The sequence below is a fragment of the Prionailurus viverrinus genome, chromosome E1 (genome assembly GCF_022837055.1).
Source record: "Prionailurus viverrinus isolate Anna chromosome E1, UM_Priviv_1.0, whole genome shotgun sequence".
NCBI classification, from domain to species: domain Eukaryota; kingdom Metazoa; phylum Chordata; class Mammalia; order Carnivora; family Felidae; genus Prionailurus; species Prionailurus viverrinus.
In genome coordinates, this window is record NC_062574.1 from 668,766 (window position 1) to 692,134 (window position 23,369).

The 23,369-nt window shown below is 61.8% G+C and overlaps 1 protein-coding gene across 1 annotated transcript; it reads left to right on the plus strand.

Annotated features, from left to right (window-relative positions):
* Positions 1–973: 973 nt before the first annotated feature.
* Positions 974–17,920, plus strand: SMTNL2 (smoothelin like 2). Its single transcript, XM_047831622.1, is given in 9 exon segments — positions 974–1,458; positions 7,774–7,864; positions 8,322–8,506; positions 8,508–8,565; positions 9,118–9,187; positions 9,880–10,026; positions 10,747–10,864; positions 11,016–11,167; positions 17,123–17,920. Coding segments are annotated over 9 exon segments (1,356 nt in total). The 5' UTR covers positions 974–1,050; the 3' UTR covers positions 17,250–17,920.
* The last annotated feature ends 5,449 nt before the right edge of the window (positions 17,921–23,369 follow it).

Here is a 23,369-nt window from a genome sequence, read left to right on the forward strand (position 1 = left end):
TGCTCCTGAGGTCATCTGGTTGTGCCTGCCCAGGCACTGGGCCTCCTTCAGGTGGGCCTGGCCTGGTAAGGAGAAGCCTAGTCAGGAAAAATTTCTGTGCAAAAGGTGGGATGTTCCCATTTTTAAACAGTAAAAAAAAAGTTTTTAATGTTTATTCTGGGGGGGGGAGGGGCAGAGAGAGGGAGACACAGAATCTGAAGCAGACTCCAGACACTCTATGCTGTCAGCACAGAGCCCAAAGCGGGGCTTGAACTCCCGGACAGAGATCATGACCTGAGCCTAAGTCGGATGCTTCAACGGCTGAGCGCCGGCCCCACCCCGGGCGCTCCTCCCATTCTCAATTTAAGTCAGTTTACAGTTTACAACTACAGGAGAGTATCTTTGCCCATCATCCTGTCCTCCTTAAGGCACAATTGTTTTCATTCTTCCCTTTCTTGTGATGGGAGGGGGGCAGGGACCAGACAGTTCTGGGACTGCTCCCCCCCTCAGGTCTCCCCGACCAGTGGGAGAGTTCCCACCCCCAGCGGGACCGGGCCTTGCGGGGGAGAGCCCGGTGACCCACAGCCCACGTCAGTGGTCTCCGGGGTAAAGTCCCCTCGGGGGCCGCAGCCTCTCTCCAGGCCGCACGTCGCTCCTCTGGGGCGGGGTCAGGGGGCTCTCGGACCCCGCGCTCCCCCTGCGGCCCCGCCCCACCGGGCAGCAGAGCCCCGCTCTCCCCCTACGGCGACTCCCCGCCCCTCCCCCCACCGAGGCCCCGCCCCTCTCGGTGCCCGCCTCTCCCGCCTCCCGAGACCCCGCCCCCGAGACCCCGCCCCCGAGGCCCCGCCCCCGCGCGGCGCCCAGTCGCGGGGCTCGCGGGCCCGCCCCCGCCCTGTGCCCGCCCCTCCCGCCGCCAAAGGCCCCGCCCCCTCCCCGCCCACCGCCCTCGGCCCCGCCCCCGCCCGCCCCTCCCGTCGCCCCTCCGGCGAACCCGGCCCGGGGCGGCCAGTCGCGGCCCGGAGCTGCGGAGCTTGGCTTCTCTGCCCGCTCGGACGGCGCGCCCGCTCGGCCATGGAGCAGGGCCCCGACCCCGAGGAGGCGCGCACGGTGCGCGAGGCGCTGGGCCGCTACGAGGCGGCGCTGGAGGGCGCGGTGCGCGCGCTGCACGAGGACATGCAGGGGCTGCAGCGCGGCGTGGAGCGGCGCGTGGCGGAGGCTCTGCGCCTGGCCGGCCCGCTGGCGCGCACGGTGGCCGAGCTGCAGCGCGACAACCAGCGGCTGCAGGCGCAGCTCGAGCGCTTGACGCGGCAGGTGGAGGCGCTGGGCTTGGCGACCGGGCCGTCCCCCGCGCCCGGAACGCCCGGCTCGCCCGGCTCGCCCAGCCCCCCGCCCGCGCCCGGCGTCCCCAGCCGCGCGCCCCGCCTGGGCACCGCGCGCTTCGCCAGCCACGCCACCTTCTCGCTGTCCGGCCGCGGCCAGGTGAGCCTCGGGGCGGGGGACGCGGGCGCCGGGGGCGTGGGGCCGCGGACGCGGGGGTGCTGGGCTGGGGGCAGGGCCTCTGCCGGCCGCGCGGGGACTCACTCCGGGGTGGGAGAGGGCCCTAGAAGCCTGCCCGCTGCACCTGTCTCCGGCTCCCGGCCCCCTCCTTTCTTGGGAGCCAGGCCCTGTCTGCCCCGAGTCCTGACTCCCTCTCCCCTTTGTCCCATGACGCTGAGGGCTCGGGCGCTGAGGTTCGGCCCCTGACCGGTTCAACACCGCCTGGGCCTCGCCGGCAGCCCCCGACTCCCCCACCTCCATTCATGCGCCCCCTGCGTCGCCGCTTCACTGAGGCCTGACGGCTCTCGTTATTAATTAACCCAGACTGAGAACTCAGGCCCGTGTGTGGTGTGTGTGTGTGTGTGTGTGTGTGTGTGTGTGTGTGTGTGTGTGCGCGCGCGCGCGCGCGCGCGCGCATGTGAGGGGAGGCCAGGAGGACGCAGTGTGGTCGGGGCGGCAGCGTTTGGGAACTCGCAGGGGGTAAAGACAGATGGGAAACCAGCCTGGAGCAGTCTCCAGCTTCCTGGGGTCAGTGACCCGCGTGGGGGTGGGGTGGAGGCCGGTGTGGACCAGCACGCCCAGCATGGGGCCTCCTGGAGAGGCAGGTTAGAATGTTTCCATGGTGTGCGCAGTGGCCTTAGGTGGGATTTTCCACTCTGCTCAGGCATGTGCTCTGGGGTGCGGTTTCCAGGGTCCGGGTCTGAGAGCTTTGCACCTGCTGCCCCTCCTTGGTTCCATCCGTCATCCGTGCAGATCTCCTGTGTGGGCTGGGCTGCACCTCGGGGGCCAGGAGGAGGGGGATCCCATCAGCCCCTGGAGGTCCCAGCCGGGTGGGAGGTGGCCCCAGACAGAGCAGTGCCAACAGTGTGGGCAGCTGGACCAGATGTTGGGCCCCAGTCCCTTCCAGGTGGGTGTCCCGGGAAGGCTTCTGTGCGGGAAGCCCAGGGCTGGCTGTAGCTGCTGCTGCAGGTGCGGGTGCGATGGGGACTGTGCACATGCAGGCTTGGCGACGCTTTCGGGGGGGGGGGGGGGGGGGGGGGGATGGAGAGGGGGGCTGGTGGGACTGAGAGGGGAGGGCTGAATTGTGAAGGCCCTCTGGGCGCTGGCTAAGGGAGCTGGGCTCTGTCCCTGGTGTCCGGTGCTCCGTGTGAAGGGTCTGGAAATGTGGAGACACTTAATTCTGTGCCATGAGCACAGCATACTACACATCCGTGGTATAAAATCGCCACGGTGCGGTGAGCTCACACGTGCCTAATCAACTGTGTCATCGGCTGTTTCTGAAGTTGGGTTTTAACACACGTTTGCTACTTGTCTGCTCACGGAAGCAGCTTCCCAAGTGTCCAGAGACATAACGTCCCAGTCATATGTGTGTGACTGCAGGTACGCACGTGCGTGCTCATGCATGTGTGACAGGAGGCTTTCCCGTCATCCAGCTGTCTCGGTGGGAATTGGCCGTTCTCACCTCAGGTGACTTAGTCATCTTGCGTATCACGGGGGTGGTGGGTGAGGGGCACTGGGCAGGGAGGGACAAGGTTCTCCTTGTTCCGCAAGGTCCGGCAAGGATGGATGACGGGTTGGAGGGTGGCTGGACACGGGGTGGGTTAAGTGGGATGGTCCAAGGAGAGGAGACGATCTTCAAGGGGGAGTCGGCAGGGAGGCACAGACAGGAGCCGTGCCTGGGGAGCTGTTGGGTCACAGATCGGGGTTGGGGAGGATGCCGGGATCTGTCTGGGTCCTGTCCAGTGTGAGGGGCTGCGGGACATCCAGGCCAAGCTGTCCCAGAGCAGGTGCAGTCCCTGATTTGGCGAGCCAGGAGGAGTCAAGGCTGGACTTCAGGGAGACATCAGGGCAGAGCCTACAGCGGAGCCCTGAAGCGGGTGAGGTGTTCAGGTAATTGTGCAGCAGGACGGGGAGGAGCTGCTGGGCAGCTAGGGGGGCCCAGAGAGCCCGCCCCTAGAAGTCAAGGGGACAGCACTTGGAGGAAGGGGTCAGGGATGCCACGGCTCTTTATGGGATAGGGTTGGAGTCACGAATGGGAAGTGGGTGTGGGCTTCAGAAAGGTATAGATGGGCACTTGGGTGGGGGATGGCCAAGGTCTCCGGGGGGGTCACAGGTTGTGCAGCCCCCTGCATGGAGGCAGCACCCCCTCTGCTGGCTTCAGAAGCGTTGTCCCCACTTCTCCTGCAGCCCCCTCTCAGGAGCGCCGACGGGCGGCCTCCAGCCAGTTTCTGGCGGCAAAGGGGACTGTGGAGACATCTGTATGTCCCCACTCTAACAGCACACGACTGGGTGCTTAGTCACGACCTGGGAGTCAGGGCTCCAGGCTGGGCCCCAGGGTGGCTGGTTCTGTGTTTCATGCCCCGGGTCTGTGTCACAGCGGGGAGGGGCCAGTTACAGCCGAGGTGAGGCCAGCGGGGCCCTCTGTAATAAGCGGTGAGATTTAGAGAATCTTGGGGTTTCTGCTGTTTCGAACTTGGGGCTGTTGGAAGTGCATCATACTTAGCACGTAAATGGGTCCTGAACTCCGTGCAGAAAGAGTCGATCATGGAATCCACTTCTGAGTGCACAAGCCTTGACCTTGCTAAGTGGTAAGGAGACAGAAGAGTAGCCAGGGCGGCTCCAGGAGGAGGGAGAGGGCAGGGCCATGGAGTGGAGAAACCGAGGTGGACTTCCTGTAGGAGGCCCAAGTCCCGAAGCAGACAGGAGCTGCTTTTGTCATGTTTGCTGTGAGGCCTTGGGAGCACCTCCTCAAAGGTCGACCTCAGTTTCTCAGGATCTAAACCAAGGGGGATCGGGCCAGGCTGGGTGGGCCCCTCAACTCTGAGCCGACTGGGTCCTTGTAACGGTGACATCAGCAGGGTCTGTTCACAAGCATCCACAGAGCCGCAGCCGTGGCCTCGCAGGCAGAGGGAGCCCGCGGGGGCCTGTGGTATGGCGGCAGCCTGAGGCCAGGCCGGGCCTGGAGCGTGGCCCTTGGAAATGTCCTCGGCTGGGCTGGAGGCCCCGGCCCCCCACTGGCGAAGGCCCTCAGGGCCGGCTGCCAGGAGCTCTGGGTCGAGGCCGGCTGTGAAAGAAACCAGACTCCCTTATCTGCCTTCCTTTCCCAGACACACTGTGTGATAAGAGAGGTAAATGCTTTAGGGAGATGTTTGGGTTGAGTCTTGAAAGCCGAGTGTGAGTGGGGGATGGGCAGCAGGCTCAGGACGGGCTTCTGGCCCCTCCCGGGCTCCTGTGCCCACGCGTGAGCCCCCACGCGTGAGCCCCCACACGTGAGCCCGCGTGGGGCCGGCAGCACTGAGAATGCCTGAAATTTTCCCACCCTCCCGAAGCGTCTGCAAAGTTCCCAGTGAGAGGATCGTATCTCCCGTAGTCCCTGCAATCAGACCTGTGTCACCCCGCGCCTCCCTCGCATGCTCTCAGGCCTGGGCTCCCTTATGCGGGGGCGGGGGCAGGGGCGGGGCTCTTCCTAAAGCCCAGATGGGGACCGTTCTGTGCTGGTTCCCGTCCCCAGGGCTCGCCAGTGATTTCTGCCCCAGCACACAGAGGCTGCCCCGCCCCGGTTCTCTTCCTGGGGGTGAGGCAGCCCCCTCCCCCATGCCGGGAGACGCTGGGAGAGTGTGTCTGAGGTCCCAGGGTGTGCTTGGGGACCAGGACAAGTCCTTGGTTTAAGGCCTCTGTTCTGCAAAGGTCCTGCTGGGGAGGTTATCCCCTTGTTAACCCTTTTCCTCCCCCTCATCTGGCTAAGACAGGTCTGGCAGGGGCCAGGACCCGCCCTGCCCCAGGTCCCGGGGGACACGTTTGTCCTGAGCTGTCCTCTGTTCTCTGGAAGGCCAGAGTGCCTTGTGGACAAAGTCTCAGGTTGGGGTAGGCGGGTGGTCTCCCAATGACCCCTTGGCCTGAGGGGACAAGGGGTAGTTCCAGTCGAGGGGAAGTGGCAGTGGGGGGGGGGGGGGTGGCGGGCAGGAGACCCAGGAATCTGGCTGGTCCAGAACCTACTTCCTGTCTGGTTGTGGCTCCTGGTCCCCTGGGGCGTCACGGGGGTGGGGGACCTGCTACGTGCAGGGGCAGGCGTCTGGGGGGCCCCCATTCCTGGGAACGTGGTTTCACCATCACCCTGTCCCTCCAGGCCCCTGCCCAGACCTGTGGCACCGGTTGGGCCAGAGTAGGAGGGTGGGGGGACATGGAGACCCCAGGCTGAGCTGGCCCCGGTGACAGGTAGGGGCTGGGGTTCAGGGTGGACCGGCTGTTTCTCCTTCTGCTGCTGATTTGGCTTCAAGTTGGGGGTGCCCGCAGGGGCCCCCCTTCTCCACAGCCTGGCCCCTCCCTCTCTGTCCTCCTGAGTCAGGACTTGAGGGGTCCCCTCCTCTCCCAGCCCCCCCCCCCAGGGCTCTGAGTCCTGTCCTTTCCTCCTTCTGCGGGGACCCACACCCCACAGAGGGACAGCCCCTTCCAACTCCTCCCCTGTCCTCCCAGCTTCTCCCCCTTCCGCCCTCTCCTGCCCCACCCCTACCTCATTCAGTCCCTAAATCACCCGCCGGCCTCTTCTTTGCTAAACCCAGTGAGCGCTGTTCAGATCTCATCTCGACCATTTCCTTGACCCGAGGCCACCTCTGGGCGCCCCAGGCACGCCTGTGTTCTTCCTGAATGTGTCCACCTGCCTCACCCAGCCTTCTCCAGGTTTTCTCCCTGCACCTCTGGCTGCCCCTCTGTAGACCCCTCTTCTCCCCCCAGGCCCCTTCCACCCCTGGCCACCTCTTGCTCTGGGCGTATGCTGAGGACACAGGACTCCTGCTTGTCCCTCATTGTTCCCTCCATCCTTCTGTCCTGTCTCTTAAACTGTAGACCCAAATACACAGCTGTGTCCTGACCTCACCTCCTGGATTTCCCAGGGGCACCTTACACTCCATGTGGCCCGAACTGAAGTCCCTGTTTTTCCACCAACGCCCCTTCCTTCCCCCTCAGGTCACTTATACCCTGCAGTCGCCCATCAGAACGCGTCACAACTCCAAGTCGTCTGTCTGTGCAGACGCTAGTTGTCCCCTCCTCATCCACCTGGCATACCCTACACCCGGCTTGGGCACTGCTGCCTCTGGGGGGCCCTCCCTGACCTGCTGGGCTGGACGCACTCTTGGGCTCTGCTCGAGGTCCTGGCTCCCCCGCCAGAGCGATCCCCCCATGGCGCAGTGGCCACCCCTAGCACTGGCTGAGGGGCCGCTGAGCCATCTGGGGCCAGGGGTGGTCTTTAGTCATCTCGGAACCTTGCAGGCAAGAGCCAGCCTGGAGGTGTCTCGGGAGAGGTGTAGCCAGCCTCCAAGTGGCCCTAGTACTGGGGGGTCTGCCCCGATCCCCTTCCCGCCAGGCAGACCCCGCCAGCCCTGTGGACACGCCAGGCCCTCCCCACCTCCCTCGCTTTGGGAGAGGCAGGAGCTTGGTGCAGGAGGACATCCCTCCTGGCCACAGATCACAGGTGATTCTCACGTGTCACTGTGGACAGGACACCTCTTCTCGGAGCCTTGGGCTTTCCCTGCCGCGTGGGGGTGTTAGCACGCACCTGAGAGGACGGAAGCACATTGGCGTAACTGGTGTGGCCAGAAAAGGGCCTGATGCTCGATGGATGCTCTGCAGTGTGCCTCCCTTGTCTCAGACGGGGACACTGAGACCCAGCAGCGGCATGACCTGACCCCCGGCTCCCCCAGGGGCTCCGGTATTGGCTCCACTGAGGTTCGGGGGGGCTGGAGGGCCCTGGAGCCAGTCAGACCCTCGTATCCCGGGCATCCAGGCAAATCTTGTGACCACGTCCCATGGAAGGTCCTCAGCACGAAGGCCCCAGTGCCTTCTGTTGGCCCAGAGAACCTTAGGGTTCTGGTTTCAGCGCCCCTACACGGGCATCCGTGTCGGCTGGCCACGCGGGGGTGAGAAGGGCCAGGCTCTTGCCGGAGCATCTGGTCCAGGCAGGGGAAGGGTGGGCCACTTTGCGCCCTGCCAGGAACCCCATTCTGATCTTTGTCTCTAGTGCTTTTGGAGTCTGGGGTGAGCCCGGGAGAGTCGTTTGCCTGGCAGGATCGTGGGGGCTCAGCAGCCGGGGCCGGGTCCACGCCAGGTCGCTGTGTGGCCTGTGCCCAGTACCGTATCTCCCAGGGGCTGTCTCACACGGCAGTGTTACTTGTCCCTAGAACTGGGGGGGCCTCAGACAGCAATCTCGGGAGGGGGCAGCCGGCCCTGCCTGACTGGGCCCCCCTGGTGCGTGTGTCTCCGTAGAGCGTGGATCACCAGGACGAAGCCAGCGAGGTGGACACAAGAAAGGCCTCAGACTCGTGCATCGTTGAGAACGGGCACCAGCCTGGGACAGGTAGGGGCCGACGGCAAGGGGGGCCGTCCCGCGGCCGGGAGGGGACGTGGCCCTGAACCCCAGCAGGCCGACAGGCTGCCCGGAGGGCGGCTTCACTCGGGGTGAAGTAGAACTCTGTCAACGCAGAGGCAAATGGGAGGTCTCGAGGGGATGGACTTCCCTGTTTCCAGAGAAAGCAAGTGGGCCCCGAGGAGATGTCCACGCAGCGGACAGCACAGCGTGGCCGACAGGCTAGGTAGTATTTACTGAACTGATGGTGACAGCAGTTTGGAACAGACATAAACTTCGGTTGCATTGAGGTGTCCCCAGAAGAGGGAGGTCAGGGAGGCCTTCCTGGAGGAGGTGGGAGGAGGGTTCACAGAAGCTAGAGTCCTACTGGGGGGGGGGGGGCGGCCTGAGGCCCCTGCAGATGCCTTGGCTGACTCCCCCCACCTTCCCCACTGGCCTCGTGTTTCAGGTCTGGGCGATAGGTCCCCAGAAGCCGCTGGAACCTTACCAGCACCAGAGCCCCCCAGGCCTCGCCCCGTGAGCCTCTCCCTGCAGCTGCCTCACCAGCCGGTCACGGCCATCACTCGGGTCTCGGAGAGGTTTTCAGGGGAGACCTCGGCCGCGGCTCTCTCGCCCACGTCTGCCGCCATCCTGGGGGGGCCCCAGCCCGAGCCCCAGTGAGGCCACCGCACCCCGGACTCCAGTTCCCAGCGGTAGGAGCGGGAGAGCATAGCCTGGGTGCAGACCCCACGGGGGTGGGGGGCTGGCGAGAGACTCGGAAAACCTGGGACCGAGCTGCCCACCTGTGCCCGGTCCCTGTGACGCGCCCTTCCCTGCCTGACTCCTTCCAGAGATGCCGTGAACTGGCGGGCTTCCCTCAGGGAGACCGTGGCTTTCATTCCGGGTCAGGCTGTGGTGAGGACGTGGCTGGCACCCTGCGCACTTGGCTGGGCTCCGCCAGCCTGCTGTGGGCCTGTGGTCAGGGCCTGTGGTGTGTGCTGGGGTGGGGCTTCCAAAATGAGGGTCTGGCGACAAAGCGTGCTGCACCCTGGGACCTGTGCTCCCCAAAGCAGCCGGGAACACCTACAACACCTTTTATGTCCGAGCTCTGAGCTCCTAGCCCCTCTCCCTCAGCTGTTGGCCGTGGGGGGCCAGCCTGGGGGGGGGGCTGCCCATCCAGGGAGCGGTGTTGGGTCAGGGAAGGGCGCCGGTGGCTGGCCCTCCCCAAGGCCGTGGCTACTTCTGTTCCTCTCCTTGTCCTGCAGAGAAGAGTCCTTCCGCCCCGAGGTTGAGCTCTGGCTACTACAGGGCAGCATCGGCCGGCAGGAGCGACAGGTGCGTCAGGGTGAGGCGGCCGGGTGGGCTGTGCTGTCCTGGGACTTGGGCTCCCTGTGCTGACCTGGACCTTGGAGAGCCGGGCAGCGGGTTGCAGGGGAGGCCGGGCCGCGGGGCTCGCTGGACAGCCTTGTTTGGAGAAATGTGGCCTCGGCTGGCTTCTCTGTGGACCCTGCAGAGCGGGTCTGTGTGGAGGTGGGAGGGGGTGTCTCCATCCCCACAGAGGAGGGAGGGTGGGAGGGCCTCTCCATGCGGGTGCCCAGAGAGGCCCTGCCCCCCTCGTGGTACAGACCCCCTCCCCCAGCCTGCAGCTGTCCCCATATTCCCCCAGGCCAGCTGGCTGGGGGTGGGGGGCTCGCTTGGCTTTTCTTTTAATAATAAAGGAAAATGGTGACTTTCTGGCAAACCGTTCAGGAGGAAACAAAGAGGGTCTTATCTAGTGGTGGAGAGGGGCCTGGTGGGGCTGGTTCGGGGTCCACCTTCTGCCCCAGGAATTGACACCTGCTGAGTGGTGATTATGCCAGGCATTGGGTGCCCCCTGCAGCGGGCCAGACCTCTCAGTCAGAACCTGCCCAACAGGTTGTGCCTGGTGCTGCCGTGCCTCCTTTGTTCCTGCCTCGGTCACTGGGGGGAGGGGGGCCCTGGGCCCGAGTGGGCTGGGATATTCCTGACTCGGTTCTCTCTCTCCTCAGCCCACCCCTGGTGACGCCTCCGTCTCCACCAGCCACCGCCCAGGCCCGGCGCCGGGAGCTGGTCAGGTCGCAGACGCTGCCCCGCACGTCCGGGGCGCAGGCCCGGAAGGCCTTGTTTGAGAAGTGGGAGCGTGACACCGCGGGCAAGTACGCACGCTCGCGCCCAGACCCACCCGCGCAGGAAAGCCGGCCCAGTCCTCTTCCCCGGGGGCCGGGCGCAAGGGCAGGGCCCATGATGAGAGCCCCTCGCCTGCCCTGTTCCAGAGGTGCCCCAGGCCGCCCTCCCCGCCTCGCCTGGCAGGACGGGGAGACCACAAGGGATAGTGGGTTAGGATTCCCAGGGTGGGGTGGGGGGGGCTGTGGGGTGACACCCTGCCCCCCTTAGGGACAGGGCTGGTCTTTGAACAGGGATCCAGTCGTCAGCATGACACCTGCTGGGTGCAGGGTGGGGTCCCAGCCTGTGTGGTGAGGACGCCCCTAGCCCCAGCTTCCTGTGACCAGTGAGGGAGACCTACCAGGGCAGTTTCCCCGCTGAGCCAGATCTGGGCTGTGTCCTTGGGGCCACCAGGGGGACCACCCTCCCGGGGCTAGGAGGCTAGGAAGGGAGCTGTCAGTGAGGGTTACATCTGGGCTGCTGGGGCGAAGGGAAGGGAGCAGAGGGCAGGGGCCTGAGGCCACGTGGGCTGCGGTCCCCTGTCCCAGGATTGCCAGGTGACCCCCGATTCCCAGTGTGGGAAATGGATGCGGGCTGGCGGCCGGAGGGAGGGTGGTCCTGCCAGCGGGGCGTCTCCCCGGGGTGAGCAGAGCAGGCGGTGTGCGGGCGGTGGGGACCCGCGGCCCCACAGCAGGCAGGCGCTCTTTGCACAGGGGGAAGGGCGAGGTGCGGGCCAAGCTGAAACGGTCGCAGAGCTTCGGTGTGGCCAGCGCGAGCAGCATCAAGCAGCTCCTGCTGGAGTGGTGCCGGCAGAAGACGCTTGGCTACCAGGTGGGCCCAGACCCCGCCCCGGCCCGGGGGCCCCTGGTCTGCTCTGGGAGAGGCTGGGAGCATCTGCTTGATGGGTTAAATTGGGGGGGGGGCGCGGAGGCGGGACGGGACCCCCGCTCACGCCCCTGTGTTGCCCCCGGCCCGCCGGAAGCACGTAGACCTGCAGAACTTCTCGTCCAGCTGGAGCGACGGCATGGCCTTCTGCGCCCTGGTGCATTCATTCTTTCCCGACGCCTTCGACTACAGCACCCTGAGCCCCGCGCAGAGGCAGAAGAACTTCGAGCTGGCCTTCACCACGGCCGAGTGAGTACGGCGGGTGCTGAGCCCCGCTCCCGCCCGGGGGAGTCGTCTGCAAGGGTCCTGAGGCCATCCCACGGCCTCCTGTACGGATGGGGAGACTGAGGCCTGAGGGGCCGCCCACGCTCGGTGCACCTGCCCCTCTCGCTGGGTGCCTGGCCTCCGCTGTGTGGTCTGGGAGGCCAGCCGCGGGCTGGGCGCGAGGGACTGCGGGGCGGGCTCTCCCGGGGCACCCAGCCTGTCCTCTCAGGGTTGGTGGGGAGACACTGTTGCTTGGGCAAGCAGGACGTTGAATAATGTCTGCCTCGGAAACATTTTTAAAAATTCTCCACTAAGTAGGTTTTGCTTCCCTAAATGTTGTCCTAGCGTGTGCTACGAAATCGTCTGTGTTCCTAAGACTGGCTCCGGGAGGCGATTGGGTGGGGAGAGATTCTGGGATTCCCTTGGCACTCGGGAAGCCAGTCTGGGATTTGGCTGGTGGCTCAGGGCAGCCCCTGGGGCATCGGGGTTCTAGCTGGGGTCGGGAGGTGGGGGTTGCAGGCTGTCCCCTGGGGCTGGTCGGCCTGACGTTGTGGGGCCCGGAGAGCAGCTGTGTGGGGCGGGCTGGCTCACGGGCTGTGCGTGTGGGCAGCGGCTGGACCAGCTCACGGCGGCTGGCAGGGAGCTGGGGCAGAGGGCCTCCTGTCGGTTGGTCACAGTCCAGAAGCAGAGGCTCAGGGGAGCCTGGGGGCGGGGCTCAGGGGATGCTCAGGGGATGCTGGGGGCGGGGGGGGAGGAAGGTGTCTCCTGCCGCAGCCTCTGTGCCTGGACGTAAGCCCGTGAGCAGCGCCTGCCCACCAGGTCTGCATCCCCGCTGCCCTGACCAGGGGGAGGCCTCGCTCCAGACCTGTGTGCCCTCCGCACTCCGTTCCTGGACCCCAGCCCCGGCCGGGGAAGGGGTCGGAGCCTACGGGTCAGTCCTGGGGGCAGAGGGGAGCCGGCCTGAGTTGTGGGAATGTCGCCGTTGCCCCCGTGCAGTGGTCTCAGGTGACATGCCGGGACTCTCGGCCCCCGCGGGGTCACAGAACTCCTTCTCTTTCTTGGCTGCTCGAGCTAGCTGTCTTCCTAATCGCAGAAACAGCTCTGGTTGGAGTGTGTTATGCAACTGGACCCAGACGGCGGTGAACCAGAGCCAAGGGGGACAGCACAATGTCGGGGAGGGACACCTCGCAGGGGGAGGCCCGGCTGCTCGGGCCTAGAGACGGTGGCTGTCAGAGCAGACTGAGCGTGCGGGGCGGGGGCTCTGGTGTGGGCACTGCACCCCAGGACCCACCCCGGAAACTGGGCCGGCGAGGCCCCACTCGGGCCCCTGGTGTTTTCTTCCACAGACCAGGCTGGGCTGGGAGAGGGGGCCCTGGGCCTCAGGGTGGTGGCCCTGCTTCCCAGATGGTGGGGAGCACAGCCCCGCCCCGACAGCCAGAGCCAGATTGCTCTGTGGCTGTGCTTTCCCAGACGTGGGCACCTCCAGTCTCGGAGCACAGAGCACGTTCCTTCTGTTCCTAGCCTGGAGGGTCAGGGTGTGTGCAGGCCGCTCCACATTTTGCCTCCCTCCTCCCCAGAGCAAACGGTGGGGTGGGGGTGGGGGGACTGAAGCCTGGCCCTGCCTCTTTGTGGCCTGAGTATGGCTGGGGAGGGGAGGGTGGTCTGCCGGCTAGGGGCCCAGGGCAGGCCTGTGTGGGGAGCTTGTTTGGGGCCTGGGAAGGGACCTCCCCTGGGAGTCCCTGGGGGAGGTGACCTCGCAGATATGGGGGGGAGGGGTAGGAAGGTGGCCTCCTAAGAAGACAGCAGCTTGGGTCACCTGGCTTGCTCCCGGGACAACAGGCTGGAAAGAAAGCACAGGACCCCTGCTGGACGGTTCTGGCTACCAGTTTCTTAGCAGACACTCCCCAGGTTTGCCAGCGAAGGTCCAGCAGACTCATGGGCCCGCAGGCGGCAGGAGCAGGCTGTGCGGGGTGACAGGGGCCTGGGCTCCATGGGGTCACAGCCTTTGCACAGGAACAGAGGACAGACAGGCCCCTCAAACAGGGGGTTCACCCCCCCCCCCCCCCCACACACACATCAGGAAGGAAACGTTTGCAGACCCTTCTGCGAGCGAGGGCCTTAAAACCACGAAGACGCACCGGGAACTGGGTGGCGTGAGCCGTGTGCTACCCGCCCTCCCGGGAACTCCCGGCCCCGAAGATTCCCCGCGGCCTAATCTGTGCGAGCAATGCGGTGTTGACAGCAAAGTACGAGCCCTTGTTGGACAGGTGTCCCGGGCTTGGAGAGCGGGAAGACCGGTCCTTTTATGGAAGGGGTGCGGCGGTGCGCGGGGGGCCCTGCCCTCCGCGCCCTGCGCCCCACATCTCCAGGCCGAGCGCCCGCCCAGAGCCGGACGTGTGGCCTGAGGCTCCCGCTTGCCCTGCAGGGAATGTGTCCTGCTCTCGGGTTACGCCCAAGCAGAAGGGGCTTCGGGCTATTTGTAGTGTCCATGTGTCTCTGTCTAAAACCAGACTGGAGGCTGTAGTCCGAGCCTGGCATCTAGTTTAGCGAAGGCTTAAACAAATAAAAATAGCCCCTTGAGCCCCTCCTCCCTCGCCCTCACAGGCCAGCCCCGTGCCGACCGCAGACCGTGACAGAGCCGGGGCAGGAGAATCCTCGGAACCTCGCTTTTAAGCCCCAAGCAAGGTGGGGCTCAGTACGTTCACTCAGAAATGATGGCACACAGGTGTCACCCCGGTTCTTGCTACTCGGTGCCATTGAGGTGCCTTGCGCTTTTCCCTTTGGGCTGTTTCGCGGCGCGGGAGTTACGCTCCTATCGCTGTTACAAACGCACTTGCTTCCTTTTTTTTTTTTTTTTTAATTTTTTTTTTAACGTTTATTTTTGAGACAGAGAGAGACAGAGCATGAACGGGGGAGGGGCAGAGAGAGAGGGAGACACAGAATCGGAAACAGGCTCCAGGCTCTGAGCCGTCAGCCCAGAGCCGACGGGGGGCTCGAACTCACGCGAGATCACTCGAGATCTCGCGAGATCGTGAACTCACGTACCGCGAGATCGTGACCCGGGCTGAAGTCGGACGCTCAACCGACTGAGCCACCCAGGCGCCCCACACCTGCTTCTTTTTAATTTGAAAGGCAATGGGGTGTGTGCCCAATAGTGTTCTGCCTTAACCGTACCTCAACTCTTTAAAAAGGGCAGCTGGGGCCTCTAATATTTTGAGACTTGAGTATTTTTATAAAAGTCAATACTGACCACTTTCCTTTTCTCATACCCGGATTCTGAAGTTTCATTCAACCCGCGTGTGCAGCTTTTAGGACTCGTGAGGTTACCGTTGTAGCTGCTGGGGTGGGGACTGGGAAGCCAGAGCCTTGCCCGCGACCTCTCGCCTGGGTTGTAGGGGTGACGGCGGGGTAAGGCCTTAGTGCCCACCCTGACCGCGGCCCTGAGGGCGAAACCTCGCTGCCCAGGCAGGGATGCCGCGGGTGGGAGCCGGTGCAGAAGGGGGTCAGCGGACCCTCCCTGCGCGGGTTGGAACATCCTAGCCATTGTGGGCGGGAAGAAGAAACCAGAAGCAGGCCACAGGAGAGGGTCCCAGGTGCCCTTTGGAGGCCCAGTGAGGGAACCAGAGAGATGTGGTGTCGGGGAAAGACGTGATAATGAAGATTCTCTTCCAACGCGTGAACGGCTTTGGTGGGGAAGAAATTAGGCAGAGAACAGACTTGTGGGGCCATCCGTAGAAAGCACCCAGCGGCAAGTGAGCATAGGGAACAGGAGGGAAACTCTCCTGGCCAAGAGCCACCTGCAGAGGGATTTGACCGCGGGGCGCTGGGGCCCGTGGCCTGAGCCTGGAGAAGAGCAAGGCCAGGCCAGACTCCCCCGTGTCTGCAGGGTGCGCTCGGTTCTCTTCCGAGGCCGAGGTCAGGGCTTTAGTACGGCCCTCCTCTAACTTGGGGACCACTGTGGCCAGCGTCGGGTAGTGATGGTCTGGTGCACATGCATGGCCCGCCCACACGCACCTGGTGCAAATTCGGGCCCGCCCCCAGGCACCTGACCCGTACGTGGCCCCGCCCACACACACCTGGTGTGTAGGAAGGGCTCACTCACACACACCTGGTGCACGTTCAGGGCCCCTGCAGGGCACGCTCACACGCACCTGGCGGTTGTGCAGGCGGCCCTGGGAGGAAGGCAGGAGCAGAGCGCAGCAGGTGCTGACGGCTCAGAACGTGAACTCAGGCCGGAGAACTTGGATTTGCAGCTCTTCGCCATTAACAAAGCACCTTCCCATGCCTGCCCTTGTCAGAGCTCGCACTTCCCTGACCCCGAACCCGGCCCTGGCCCTGGCCCATCTGGGATGCCAGGCCCCCGTCACCTCACAAAGCCACTGGATTCCGCCATTGGCCACCGGCTCCAAACCGAGGGGGAGGGGGCAGTGGGACCTGGGACAGACGTCCCCATTTGCCCTGACATTTTGTTAGTGATAGGACGTCTGGCACATGGCCAGCGCAAGATCCACCTGCGAGATCTGGCCGGCAGGCTCTGGGGTACAGGCCACAACCTTGGAGGTGGGGGTCTGATCTCTGCTGAGGACATGGCTAGCAGACCCAGGATCTGAACTCCGCTGTTTAGGTCCCAAATTCTGACGAAAATGGCAACCCCCGGGGACGTGTACTGATCTCTTTCCAGGCACAGAAGCGGTGCGACCTGTGCTCCCACCCCGCCCCGTGCAGGGGCGATGATTCCACGTGGGGGACCGGGAGCCCGGGAGAAGCCAGGTGTCTTTCTTGCCAGAGTCAGGGAGGACGGGGCCGGCCGTGAACCCTGACACTCATGCATTTGTTGACAGGGGAGGCGGGGGTCCCTGGAAGCAGGGGAGTGCCCCGTGCTCGCTGCTGAGCAGGGGTGGTCACGGACCGGAGCAGGTGTGGGAGTTTGTTCCCGGCTGGGTCCCCCAGGCCCGCCGCTCTGCGCCCTGGGGAAGCCCTCCTCAGCCTCCGGAAGGACACCCGCTGTTATTTCAGGGCGTGGCGCTGACCCCTGCCGCCGTGGGTGCCGCCTCGTGGGTCGTGGGAGTTGGGGCAGCGGGGGAGCCGCTTTCTTTCCAGGGCGGTGTCTGCACGCATGTTTCCCAGAGCGCGAGGCACAGGCCCAGGGGTCGTAAGTGGAGGTAGGCAGGTTTCTAAGCTTGTGACCCGTCAGCAGGTAGTGACAGCAGGTGAGTGTTTCGTGACCAGCGTTCAGGAACAAGTGTGGGGCAGGAGACACGACACGCCACGGAGGAAATCTCGGTGGTGAGACGTTTGTGAGCGTTGTCCGCGTGCACGTGCTGACCTGGGGTGAGAAATCGCCAAGGGTGCGTCTTGGAAAAGTTTTAAAAGACGGTTTGAGAAGCCGTGTGGGTGACTTTTATGTTTTACTTCATTTTACATTTATTTTTCTAGCTCGTGCTGATTTCCCACAGGCTGCCGACGTACGTCGAAGTTTTTAGTGAAATTTAGTTTTTAAATTAAACTGAAATTTGACTAACAAAGTTTTGACTCGCATTTACTTTTTAAGTGGATTTAGTGAAAAGTTCAAAGTGAAATTAAATTTCGCTGAAACTTGCAATAAAGTAAGTCTACTTAAGTCAAAACGTTGAGTTGTCGCAGTGGTTCCTGGACGCGGGGGTCTGGGCAGCCCGCCTCCGAGAAGGCGACTCCAGGGTCTCAAGGGGTTTCTCGGGGTCTGCTGGGGTCTCTGGGTGTCTCCAGGGCCCTGCTGGGGACTCTCAGGGTCTGCGAGGGTCTCCCAGGGTCTGCTGGGGTCTTCAGGCATCTCTTGGGGGGGTCTCCTGGGCTCTCCCGGGGTCATGGAAGGCCCTGTGGGGACACCCCTCCTCTCTCCCCAGGGTGGCGGGGCTGGCCGGTGGCTGGGACCCTGGTCCTGACCCAGCTTCTGTGTTTCAGGAATCTGGCCAACTGTGAGCGCCTCATCGAGGTGGAGGATATGATGGTGATGGGCCGCAAGCCGGACCCCATGTGTGTCTTCACCTACGTCCAGTCTCTGTACAACCACCTGCGTCGCTTTGAATGAAGCCCGTGGGGGCTGGGTGGCCAGGGCGCAGGCCCGGGAGGACACTGTGGGGCGGCCCCACGGGAGTCGCGTGCGTTCTGGTGTGAGCGCGCCCTGGCCGCTGTGTCGCTGATGTGCCCCCCGCGCGCAGGGGCTCCGAGGAGGAGGGAGCGCGCTCGGTGCTACATGATTATCTCCCTGCAAATAAAAGGCTTGCCTGTGGATTCTGGAATGTGAGATCCCTTTTCCCTTGGGCGAATTTGATACATTGGCTTCACGGGGTTACACTGGTTACCAAGTGTGTGTGCTCAAAATACCCAGAGTTTTTTTTTTTTTTTTTTTTTTTTTTTTTACTTTCTCACCGTATCTTGGGTTCCCTTCCGCCGTCCCTGGGGCCTCTGCCGGGAAGCAGAGAGGACGCCCCAGCCCAGCCTGACGCGGAACCGTTCAGTCTCCCCCAGGTCCTGGGCGGCAGATGACCTTCAAGTTACCCTGGCTGGCTGGGCGGTGGGAAGGCCGTCACCTGGTCCCCAAAGCTCCCTGTCTCGGGAAGTTAAGGCTTTGGGGGAGGACGAGGCCCTTTGTGCATAGAGGTAGATTTTATTCACATCTTTTTTTAGGGGATTTGCTGAGATATTTATGAAAAGTAACTATGTACCATTGGCCGTTTGTACATAAAAAGATGTGTCAAACTTCGCTTTGGATTGGTTGTTTCTGTTTGGGACACCTGGGGCCTGTGGACGACAGAGTTTGCATGCATTCCAGGTGAAAATCTGCTCAAATCCCCCCTTCTCTGCTTCTGCACCTAGATCGCTCCCTAGGAAGTTGACAACCACGTCCACGTACTTGTCAGTCGGGCTCCCTCGTCCCTGCTGCCGGGGGACGTGGTCTGGGACTCCCCTCGGGTTTCCAGGGGCCTCTGGGCCTTGGCTGCTGGGTCTGTGATAACGGTGGCCCACGTGTGGAGGAAGCCCACCTCGGCCGCTGCTCTATAGTCACGGCGATTTGTGCTAGGATTCTAACAACATCTTTAGGTCCTGCCAGGTGCAGTCTTTAGCTCCTTCAAGAACCATTTTCTTTCTTTTTTTTTTTTTTTAATGTTTATTTATTTTTGAGAGAGAGAGAGACAGAACATGAACGGGGGAGGGTCAGAGAGAGGGAGACACAGAATCCGAAGCAGCTCCAGGCTCCGAGCTGTCAGCACAGAGCCCAACACAGGGCTCGAACTCATGAACCGTGAGATCATGACCTGAGCCGAAGTCAGAGGCTCAACCGAATGAGCCACCCAGGCGCCCCTAAAAATTTTGTTTAACGTTTATTTATTTTGGGGGGGGGAGGGGCAGAGAGAGAGGGGGACACAGAATCCAAAGCAGGTTCCAGACCCTGAGCTGTCAGCACAGAGCCCGACGCGGGGCTCAAACTCAGGAACTGCGAGATCATGACCGGAGCTCAAGTCGGATGCCCAACCGACTGAGCCTCCCAGGCGCCCCAAGAACCATTTTCTAATTCGGTTGGACTTCAGTCACGCGCTTGCAGAATTCCCCTTCAAGCGGCTAGTATGTTCTTCAGCTGGTGCAGTTTGGGCTCCTGTGACCGCCTGGACGCACACGCGTGTCCCCCGTGTGTCGGGAGGGCAGGGGAAGAGCTCTTTGGGGCGTGAGGGGGAACGTGTTGGGGTTTTTTGGGGGGGGCAGATTTGCTTCTTCGGGACAAATTCTTGTTCCTCATTTTGGATTTCCCCACAGCGGGAACCAGGAGAGGGGCGGGGAGCCCTCTTGTTAGCAAAGACGCAGGGCCCGTTTTTTATCGTATTTTGTTTCTTCATACTGCAGCTTAGGGTTTCAAACCTAAAGCCGATGTGGGAACACAAGAGCCCTATAAAAATCATTTCTATACGTGACTGAGTATTCGCGCGTGTTAAACGGAACTCTCCGGAATTGCAGAGGTGGCCGCACACCTTCGCTCATAAAACAGAGCAGATCCTGCCGGGACAAGGAACGATTTCTCTTCAACGTTCAGAACGATACAGACCGGGTACCGTTTAAAGCAGGGTCTGTCTGTGATGATCTCGTCTGTGGTCTTCAGGGAGATCTCGGATACCTCAAGGGGTTTCAAACGTCTTTACCTCTAGGACAGAGCCTGACGGTTCCCGGGCTTGGGCAGAAAGTGCAGGAAGGCTGCACCACGGCAAGACATTAGGAAACCATCGTTTTAGGTCAGGGTTACTTAGAAGTTCCGTCTGCGAAATCCAATTTCAGGTACAAATGGCTTCACGTCTTTTTTTGTTTCCCTCCCCGGAGAGAATTACTTCTCAGCGTGCCTCTAAGATGCTCTCGCTTTTCCAGCTAGATTCCTTCACCTGGCTTTTGTTAAAATGTATCAAGTCGGACCAAACTGGCTTGTGTCTCCCTGACGTGAACGTTTCGCCAGAGCCAGCATGGGCTCTAGCCTTTCTGACAGCTGATGGGTTATTTCTCAAGGCAAGTGAGAGCTTATAAGCACTTTCTGAATATGATACAGCACATGCTGCTTAGCAGAGCACGTACAGGCCAGGTGTTTGGGGAACAGTTTGTTAAAGCCAATGAATTTCGCAAATGGTCGAGAGGATGAGAAGTTCTCCGCGTCCCAGGCCACGGTGCTCAGGACTCTGTAACCAGAGGAGGCGAGCGGGGGGCGCTATTTGCTGCAACGCCGGGTCTGTCGGACTCCAGGCGATTGGGTGGCCAGCTAAAAATGCTGGTTAAGTCGGTCAGTTGTGGGTGGGACATCTCCCCACCCAGCCGACGCAGCTCCAGACTGGGATTCTTGAACTGGTGACGGCTGACGCTTCTGTCTCCCTTCTCTTAGCCTGCTCTCAGGCTGCTGCTGATGGCAAATGTTCCGGTGTGACTGTCCGTCCCATTTCCCTTGCTTCTAGCGCCTTTGATCCCTTATCTCTTGGTTCTTCGTCCTGCTTTGACATCCAACAGCCTCCGTGGTCCTTTGAAGAGCACATTAAAGATGCCTGGGCAGGGGCACCGGGGTGGCTCGGTCGGCTAAGCGTCCGACTCTTGGTTTTCGCGGTTCCCGAGTTTGAGCCCCGTGTCGGGTTCTGCACTGTGCCGGGGACCCTCTGTCTCCCTCTCTCTCTGCCCCTCCCCTGCTCACTTCCTCTGTGTCTCTCTCACTAAATAAAGAAACTTTTTAAAAAAATGCCTGGGCATGCCTCTTCCCTAGGAAGCAGCAAGCAAGGGAAAACACCGAGGAAGGAGGGAGCCGAGAATTCTGGGCTCTCCGGGGCATCCAGGCAGCCTCCGTGGGATTGGGCCGTCTGGCCAGGTGTGATAAAGGGCCGCGAGGGGGCCCCGAACAGTAGGGCAGGTGACAGGGCTGGTGGCAGCGGAGAGATGCATCCAGACCGGCCACGGCCATCCCTCCACCGGGTCCAGTGCTGGCACAGGGCGCGGGGGCAATGTTGGACCCTCTTCCTGCCCCCCGAGGCCTCACCCGCACCTCCAGGTCCCCCGTCTTCCCGGCCTCTGTCGTGGCCCCCCTGCTCTCATCAGTGTCCCGAGGCAGAGAGCCATTAAGTTCCCAAGGTTCTGGTTCAGAAATTCACGGAAAAGCGGGAAGACGAGGTCGGCGGACAGGTGTACTCCTTTCGTGGATTGCGAGCACCGTGCCACATTCCTGCTTGCCGAGCCGTGGGTAGGATGGCACAGAGACCGCGACGCTCCCGGCCGAGCGCTTGGACATCCACGGAGACACCCACGTCCTCCCGCACGCGTGTCTGTTAGCACACTCCAGAAACCAGACGTTGATTCACCTGATGTACAGCCTGTTTTCAAATTTCTCTGATTGTCCCCACATGCCTTTCATGGCTGTTAAAAAACTGAAAAACCCCAGGGTCCCGTAGAAGTTCACGCGCCAAGTTCCGTTGTTACGTCTTTTTAACGTCTTAATCTAGAACAGTCTCCCCACTCTCTGCTGTCTATTTTCCATTCGATTCTTTTCAAGAGCCCGGGCAGGGTGCCTCCCCGGCCGAGCCCCAGTCTGCACGTTTCTGTTTCCTCCCGACTAGACGTGGACGAGACGTGTTCGGCACAAATACACCCAGCGTGGTGGCAGGTGAGGGGCTCGCGCTGTGGGCTGGCCCGCCCTCCGCCGTGGGGGGGTTCGACTGCACACGGCGCCTTTAGGGTCATCGAATGATGATTTTTACCTGAATCTGTAATGATGCCGGGCGTTGACTGGTGATTTATTTTTTTATTTTATTTTTTAACGTTTATTCATTTTTGAGACAGAGAGAGACAGAACGTGAACAGGGGAGGGTCAGAGAGAGGGAGACACAGATGCTGAAACAGGCTCCAGGCTCTGAGCTGTCAGCACAGAGCCCGACGCGGGGCTCGAACCCACGGACCGCGAGATCACGACCTGAGCCGAAGTCGGCAGCCCAACCGACTGAGCCACCCAGGCGCCCCAGACTGGTGATTTTTAAACTCCACTTAAACTCACGAGTTCTTTTATTGTTTGTTTTTGTTTCGTTTGGTGGGTTGTAACCACAATGGTCCAAGGCCGGCCTGCCCGCTGGAAGGGGTCAGCTCTGGGGTCCCTTTGACGCGTCCCCAGGCATCTCCGGGCACCTCCTGCTTTGGGCACAAGGTGCTCCCAGCTGACTTTTGACTTAAACTTGGAATCAGTCGTTTCCTTGAGAAATCCGGCCTCTTTTAGAGGGGACTCAGATTTATCTATCAAGATTCGGAAGCTGGCTGTGTTCAACGCAGGACGTGGGCGTCCCGCGGTGGTCACGGCAAGGACATTTTGTGCAGAGATGCCCGCAGAGGCCACAGTGCCTCCCGTTTAAATCCTGCACCGCACGACTCAGCCGACTGGCCTCTTTTCTTCCATTTCCTTTTCTCTGACCCTTCTGATTCCCCACGATGTCCATATGTCCGCACATTTCTTCCTCAAGACACAGACAACACTGCCGTGGTTTTACGCCGATGCCACTGCCAGTAACAGGCCACTAAGTGAGGTCCCGGAGGCCTCTGGGCGGCCCAGAGAACAGGTTCAAAGTTACGGATTGGACGCACGTTACCTTCACTTGTTTCCGCCTGTGTTCAGTCGAGGGTTTGTCTCCGTCATTTTATTTCATTTCCGTGGATCTGAAGTTCTTCGGCTAATTCAGAATCACGACCAAACGAGGTTTATTTCCTCGTCCTCCACCCAGCCCTGCTGTGCTTGTCGCCGGTCCTTCCGTCCGTCCTTCCTTCCCCTCCCGCGGCAGGAAGCAAATGCAAACCATGCCTCTATTTCCCGTCCTGTCTTACACAGCAGAAAGCGTGGCACATACTCTCTGTGGACTTTGCTTTTCATTTTTGTTCACAAGTGAAGTTTGGGGCACCGACTCTTGATTTCAGCTCAGGTCGTGATCTCACGGTTTATGGAATCGAGCCCTGTGTCGGGCTCTGATGCTGGCGGTGTGGAGCCTGCTTGGGTCTCTCTCTCTCTCTCTCTCTCTCTCTCTCTCTCTCTCAAAATAAAAAATCTTAAAAGAAACAAGTGCAGTTGTCCCCGCCCCCGGACAGCACAGCCGCGGGGCCCTCCAGCCTGTGCGCGCTGAGCTTTACTCGGGGGCGGCCGGCCGCCGGCGCCAGGGACTCTGCTGGGGAGCTCTCGGCTCGGTGCGTGTGCTGTTCACACTCGTGGGGACGAGTCCTCGGGGTGAAAGCCCAGGCATGAGATTGCTGGCTGGAAACGCCGCGCGGGTCTCTGCGGAAACGGTCAAATCTCGCTGCACCCGGTGGTGCCACCTGCACTCCCACCGCCAAGGTGTGAGGACACCAGTCTCCCCGCAAGGGAGCGTGCTCAGCCTCGTGGACTTCCGCCATTCCCCGGGCGACAGGGGCTGTCAGCGTTGTGTCTGTTTTTACTTGTCGTGTGAGCGTTTTTACATACATGTGAACCACTCCTGTGTCTTCTCCTGTGACCTCCCTCTGTTCACCTCTCTTGTCCATCTTTCTTTTATTCCTCTTGATTTTTAAGAGCTCTTTATATACGAGGAGGACTTCTATATCTCTTTGTGCTGGTTTCTCCGTCCCCTCGGCCCCGGAACCGTGTCTGGTTTGTATCACTTCTCACTCGGATTGTAATGACCTCCTA